At 41.3% G+C, this 7,450-nt stretch overlaps 1 protein-coding gene across 1 annotated transcript in view; it reads right to left on the bottom strand.

Annotated features, from left to right (window-relative positions):
- The window catches only part of MAPK11 (mitogen-activated protein kinase 11), a 19,746-nt gene extending 13,321 nt beyond the window's left edge, over positions 1–6,425 (bottom strand). Inside the window, exons 1-5 of the mRNA XM_035893694.1 lie at positions 6,300–6,425; positions 5,273–5,331; positions 4,020–4,131; positions 1,595–1,624; positions 1,408–1,455 (exon numbers count right to left, since the gene is read on the bottom strand). Of these exons, the coding sequence (XP_035749587.1) occupies positions 1,408–1,455; positions 1,595–1,624; positions 4,020–4,131; positions 5,273–5,331; positions 6,300–6,314 (264 nt within the window). The 5' untranslated portion in view covers positions 6,315–6,425. The remainder of the gene's footprint in view (positions 1–1,407; positions 1,456–1,594; positions 1,625–4,019; positions 4,132–5,272; positions 5,332–6,299) is intronic.
- Between the last annotated feature and the right edge of the window lie 1,025 nt (positions 6,426–7,450).

Here is a 7,450-nt window from a genome sequence, read left to right as displayed (position 1 = left end):
GGGCTGCTCTCGATCCTTTCTTCCCCCAGCCTGTATTGATACTGGGGTATCAATGGGTACTGCACCCGACCCAGGTGCAGGACCTTGCACTTGGCCTTGTTGAACCTCATGAGGTTCATACAGGCCCACCTCTCCAGCTTGTCCAGGTCTCTTTGGATGACATCCCGTCCTTCTGGCGGGATCCCTTCTGTCAAATGTGTACACCCACACATTTTCCTTCTTTTTGCTTCTATTTCCTTTTTGTCTGTACCTTAAAATATCCACTAGTTTGTTCTATTAGAAAATAATTTAGTATCAGAGGAAGTAAAGCTATAAATATAAGCAAAGCAAAGAGCAGTGTAACAAATGCTAGGCAGGGAGGTGCACAGATACCATAATAATAGAAAAAAAAAAAGATTAAAAGTCTCCCGTACTTACAGTACAAAAATACAGCACAGATTTCAGAGTGCATGATCAGACCCAGATGACCCATAAAATTTCACAGATGCTGCACACACATGCATGAAGACATTAAAGGGATAATCATGAAATTTGCTGAGCATCTGCAAGTGTCACTGAGCCAAACAGGAACTACAGCTTCTCAGCACAGAGCTGGCTTAGTGCGAGAACCTAACTGTGCTGCTCTTAGTCACTATTGTGATTTTTTTGCTGATCTTGTAGTATTTGGAATCTTGTCTTAAATCCCTTGCAGCTGGAATAAAGTGATTACATCGGAGTCTCAGTCACAGGGAGAAAGCTGCTTCTGGCTGCCATGGAGGAATGCTAAACTTCTCATTCTTAGGCTTAAAGGCTTAGAAAGCTAGAAGACATCTTTTCCTTCTAGAGAGTCTCATGCTTGTTTTGTAGTATCGCATCACACAGATACATAAAGGTATGTATTTATATAGATGTGTATGTTAAAACAGCATTTGAGAACTGTGGATTACAGGGTTCTTTTTGGTTGGGGTTTCACGGGTTTTTTAATTTTTTTTTTTTACTGCCTGTAACCGGTAATACTGGTATCTTTTTTTCATATCTTATTTAATTTAGCTTTTATGCTCTATAGATAAAAAACTGAAGTTGTTACAAGGCTTCATCTAAACATGGCAGATGCAGATACACATCACAGGTCAAACTTTCAAGATATACTCAGTTAAGTACTCACTCATGGGCCAAATAATTAGCCCAGGTACCATCTGCGAGGAACTAGGGATGAACGTTTTGCAACGACACTTGTGTTCATACTAAATTAACATTTGGGAGAAAACACGTGTTCATGGAAATGGATTTTCTATGCCAGAGGAGCAACAGTAGCAAACAGCTGAAATTAATGGAATCAGATATAAAAATGGTAGCTGCTGTTTTCTCAGAAACCTGCCATCTCGAGAGCTTTTACAATGTTCTTCATTACAGCAGCGTGACACCTACCCTCAACTCACAGTCTTCATTTACGGCTAGGTTACTGGGCTTCAGGTCCTGTAGCAGAACAGAGAAAGTTAGTCAAGTACAGTTTTAACTTTTCAAAGTATATTATAACTATGTCTGAGTAACACATCTGATGCACCACAGAGGGACACGCTCCATTCGTTTTTATTATCGCAATGAGTGAACTCACCCGGTGGATGATTCCAGCTGAGTGAATATACTGTGAAATAAAAAGAAAAACAGAAGGGTAAGATTTGAAGTTAGAGGTGAAGGAAGGTGTAAGTCACTTGTCTTATCTTTTTGCTTCTGAGATCGATTGTTTTGTACACAGAAAAGCCTTACGCCACACTACATTTTCAGATCAAACAGAGGTATGATGAACTTCAAAACTTCCTTGTTTTGTCTTAACCAGAGCTGGATATTTCAACAACAGTAACCATGAAGACTATTTTCTACCATAAAAGATTGCACTTGCAGTGATTTTTCTGTTGAGAGTTCCTTACCCATCTGGAATTCGTTCCAGTCTTACCTGGATGTCCACGCTGATGAGCTGGTGGCTCCTGGCTGACTCCTGGGTGACGTAAGTCACCTTCCCATACTGCGAACGCTGAACCCAGGCTCAGTGACTAAAATACCCACCTAAGCCACAGCACTACTTCAGGACCACTTTCGAAGCAGGGACCCAAAGCAGTATTTCAGTGGCAAGGTAGTGTCTCTGCTATTTTACATAAAACATTAAAACTCAAAGATTGAGAAGAGCATACTCTGTAATTGCCTGTCATTCACTTGTTAGGATTAACAGCCGATTTATCTATGGTCTTAATGACCAGGATCAGAAGACCTTGAAAACCTTCTCTTCTGTTCCCTAGGGGTGAATTCACCTTCTTTTTTAGGAGCAGCGATTACACGCAAAACCCGTAGATCAACCGGGAAAACCCAAAGAAAACACAAGGGCATTCTTCTTGTTCCAGACCCACGCACTGTTTGCAGAAGGGCAGGGCCACCCCTGAGCGCTCCTCACAACAGCTGTGAGCGGCTGCACGAAGGGGAAACCAAGCCACCGCTGGCGACCGACGGAGCCATGTCCCTGCTCTGCGGAGCCGCTGCCGCCGCCAGCTCCTCCCAGTGCCACCCAGCAGTGCTCTCCCCGCCAGCTCAGGAGCCTGCCAAACCACGCAGCTCCACGCCGAGGCTTCGGCTGCCCAGACGGCTTCTGCAGGGCGCCCAAGCCTGCGCTCCCTAAGCTTACTCAGGCACGCAGACACATGTCGTAATGGCCCCAGCATAGATGTTACGCGAGGAGTTACGTATGAGCGAATGTTCTTCGACTAATGAGAGATGAGAATCTCAATTCCAGAAGAGACGAGCCACCGTCCACCCCTCTCCTTCGAAACAGAGCCAGAAATGCACCTGACTGCATTTCTGAAATTAATATTCACTTTAGACCACAACTCTCACTATTATTTAGCTCTGACACAACATAGCCTTTATATTCAAAACCACAAGCTGGGTAATTGACTCCGGAATCCATCCTCCTAATTAAGCTATTAACTTAAGCAAATGAGACAAAGCAATTAAGGACTCAGTTCTGCAATTTTTATTCACTAAAATCTGCACTTAAATTGACAGAACCTGCATGCATGAATAAGAATTACAGTCTCAGGCACAAGGTGACTTGCTGAAAATCATGTATTTCAGAGCCAGTATTTACCACAGCTTGCTTTCAAACACGCCGTTATTTTCCATGTCTGAAATATCAATTACTGTTATCTACTAAAGCAGCTGACCCCTCTCTTTTCTTTTTGCTCATACCTGGGAAAATCAACACTGGTCCGAGAAAATGCTTATCACCTAGCAATGGGAAGCATTTTCTACATCTTCTCCTGTTTATAGACACTTTATATGTTTAATGTCAGCAAAATGATATGTATTTTAATTCTTTCAGAAGAAAATTTTGCTACAGTTCCATCGCCAATCGCCTGTGTTATCTAACTGTAAAAAATTTAACTGATACAACTAAAGGAAACAATGACTTTACAGGCAGAGTAAATCCTAGGAGATTTGTGTGCAACATCGTACGTTGCTAGGATAGACTTCTACTTCCAGGCATTTCCCAAAGAACCCAGCTAACTTCTCTATCTTTTCACCCACGTGATGCTCTCTACAGAAATCAGGGCTGTAGTTTTTCAAACTGGCTCGTGTCTTTCAAAGCAAAAATGTGAGCTCCTCGCCATCCTTTACCATTTTCACATTCTTCAGAAGTTTTTTCACTACTTTCTTGTGACAGGTCTAAACCACACACTGCGCTACAGAGCACGCTCACTGGAGGCACTACATAGCAAGTGATTCTCCTTCAATAATATCCTAAATAGACAAGGTTCTAAAGTAAATGTTCAAGGGGAGTATTCACATGTATTGTGCCTGCAAACGTTGGCAGGCTTGGGATTTTATTTCTGGTTAGAAAAAAGATTTGATAATTTCTGAAATTATTGCTGCTCTCTGCGCACCTTTAAGACATAAAAAAAGAAAGTGTTTTAGCACTGTCCCTGCAGTGAACCAGTCGTTACCACAGCGTTTCGGTTGCTGATTCTAAAAGTCCTGCATTCAGCCAGTACCTTAAGACCTCGAAGTAACTGATAGATGAGAAACTGTATGTGGTCATCCGTTAACTTCTGGCACTTCACAATGTTATTCAGGTCAGCACCCATTAAGTTTGTCACAAGATACCTGTGAAAACAAATCAGAGAGAAGAAAACAAAGAAACTCACCTCAGTTAAGAACGGCAGAATGTAAATCCTTCTAAAAGCAGCACACCTGATGAGTAACTACACACTCCCATATAGGTTCCTGTTCCACTTTCTAGTAAGTCTACACAGTTTATGCCCTTTAAATCAGCGATGAGCTTTAATAACAGAATCACAGCTATGAGATTTAACATCATGAAAAGGAAAAGTCCTTACGGTACATTAGAAGCTTTTATCCCTGCTTTCGCCGTGACACACTACAGCAGTTCAGCAAGGGGGGAACGCATCGCATTTTGAGATTAATAGGAAGCCTCACCCAACATCAAAGTGGGAGCTTCAGGCACCGAAACTACGGTACCCGCAGGCCCCCGAGATGTCTGATGGTGGAGATTAACATTGGATTGGTTGAAATAAGAGTGTTTTGTGTAAATTCCCTCCCTGCCCCCACTGAAAGTTTTATTTTTTGACAAATTTTGCAGAAACGTTGATGCCTTCCCAAAACCAGTGCTGGGACAAAGGTATGCATCTATCATACCCAGTCCTCATTTCTGCAATTTTGCCCCAGAGCCAAAGGGGTTTGGCCACTAATTTCCATGGAGACAAAAATATATTAATTACTATTTCTTCTGCTAAATTGCTTACCTAAGTGCCTATGTATGATGTAAGCCAAGAGGGACTCAGCATAAATCGTATGTTTGAGTAACATTAAAGTACACCTAGTCCTAGGTTAGTCAGGAATCTAGCCTAAATTTACCTTGTCTCAGTTAACCAACAGAACACTTTCCTGCCTTCCTGAACTATCCCATCTAGCTGTGAAAAAAATAATCAACAGCTAACACATAATTGAACCGAAAATGTTTTAAGTTTGCTGGCATTTATGCAGCATCAAACCATTTGTGTATATATACCCATAATCTTATTATCATTCAAAAAAGCACAAAAATGAGGCCCATCCTCCTGCCTCCTCTTTTTGTGGACAAGTTGCAGAAAGATTTATCGGGGTTCTTCACACAAAGCCAACTGTGGCTGCAAGTCTATTAGAAAAGGACGTGCTTTCTTTTTGAAACCCGAGTGGTACTTACTTACTTACTAACTAGTCAGAATGATTTTAAAATTTTACTTACACTTCATTAAAGTTTTCTATCGATGTTGCAGGTGTAAAAACATCTAGCAATCCTATAACCTGAAAGATGAGGGAATCAACATTTTATTTTTAGAAATCTGCAAAGCAACATGTAATTAGTATTGACAGTGCTTAGCATTTTGGGGACGAAACTTAAAAAAGATGTGACATATGGTCATCCTGAAAACTTAGTGCAACTGGCACAACAGGTGGCCTACACAGGTACAGCCTTCAGCTATCTCCACAACCAACAGAAAATTACGTTAACTACAAAAATTAATTACAACAAGACTTTAGACAATCAGAAATAAAGGCAGGAAAGGTAACATCTCATTACAGAAAAGCTGACACGTGGCTTATACACTTGTTACACTTAAGATTATGCACAATTCCATGGGTTATCTTGTTCTGTTGTGAATTTTTTTAGCATCCTTTAGCATCCAGGATACTTTTGTATCCACTACATTATATTTAAGCTTCAATTCATCAAGTTCCTTTTAAGCAGGTGGATACTCCCACTGAAATCAACTGTTTGCCATATCAACTTGGAATAGCACTCAATTATTTGGGGCCTGAAGCTCTATTATCTTTCATCTAGATATTACACTGTTGTTAATTACAGTGAGAGTATCTGCCCTTCATTTCTCAACAGAACCCTAATTCAGCAAAAGCAGGCTTGAGGTACTTTTTTTCCTGGACTGGAGTCTCAAGAGCATCCAACAGTGGTGAGCAGAATACTCTTATTACTTTAGTTAAGAGAAGAGTAGGACCACTTGGTTTGGATTTCATTAGCCACATCTTCAAGATAAAATTAGATCATTTTTCAAGAAAAAGGCAGCCCTTTCCTGAAAGTCTCTACTTTAAAGTCCAGTGACTTCACTACATGCGTGATGGCTAGGTCCAGGTATCCTGGGTAGCTAGAGCGTTGCATATACTTCTTGAAAAAGGTTGTACCTAACTGAAATTAAGCCCATATTGCAAACTTTTGTCATAAAAATACGAAGTGAAAGAACTCACTCTCCACTTACGTTCTCATGCTTCATGTGCTTAAGCAACCTAAGCTCTCGGTAGGTCCTCCTGGCGTGAATAAGTGATTGAAAAGGTCTTGAAAGCTTTTTTACTGCCACCTTCTGTCTTGTTTTGGTATCATAAGCTGAACTAGAAGAGGAAAAGAAAAAGTCCACGTTGACGGCATGTTCTACTTCAAAGCTCTCAGCTATTTCATCGGAGAAACCTGCACTCTCTTGGGGGGTCTTACTCCTTCTTTGTCATCTTTCACCTTCTACTGAGGGACTGCAACCTGGGCAGCTCCCAGCGGTAACTTGGAGCATGCAGAGACAGTCCTCTTGTTTTCCATCTAGCAAATTACGAACGCTTAGGATAATGTTCAGGGCTCATCCCCAGGTAACCCTTCCCCTATGGCGGGAGAAGTAACCAGAGAATTAGTTCTATTAGCGCAGCTCCAGCCTCCAGCTCCGAGGCAAGGCTCGTAGGGAATATGGCGATTCAAACTCTGGGTCTTACTGAACAAACTGGAGTCTTTACTTGTTAAAGGAACGCTGCCGTTGTGTCTAGCAATACCAATTACCTATGTGACCATTAGCCTGCTAGACGCTACTGCCACAAAACTGGTATCAAATTAGGATGTTGACATAACCAAGGCCGTACCGTTTCCTTGGGAAATGCTGATAGCCAGTGAACAACGGGTACACGTCTTACACTCAGGCCCACAGATCTTGCCGACACACAGCATGTGCTTAACTTCACCCAGATGGAGATGCCCCGCTGAAGAGGACACTAAATACACAGGTCAACACTTGCACAAAAGGGAGACCTGCTGGGTTTTGTGCATTAGAAAGACATGGCAAGCACAACGAGCCACAAATAAATGCTGCCTGTTACCTAGCACAGGAATAAGAACGATCCCTGTATGTATTACCTTATGACACAGTAAAATTATAAAAAGATTCAGTTTGCTACCTTCTCTTACGAAGAAAAAAAAATGTCTTTAAATTGTTACTCTTATCCACTGTGTTAAAACTGTGTTCAATTAAAATACCTCGAAATTCTCTATTTAAAGTATCTATGCTTGCAAGAGAGCATCAGCAAGCCGAGAACTTTCACACACGTTTATCTTGCAGAACTTTTTTGGAGTTACAAAAATAAAAATTAGGTAACA

Source organism: Egretta garzetta, unplaced genomic scaffold (assembly GCF_000687185.1).
Source record: "Egretta garzetta isolate BGI_Z169 unplaced genomic scaffold, ASM68718v1 scaffold64, whole genome shotgun sequence".
NCBI classification, from domain to species: Eukaryota; Metazoa; Chordata; class Aves; order Pelecaniformes; family Ardeidae; genus Egretta; species Egretta garzetta.
The sequence above is the reverse complement of the archived record's forward strand: the minus strand, read 5'-3'. Positions and strand labels throughout refer to the sequence as shown.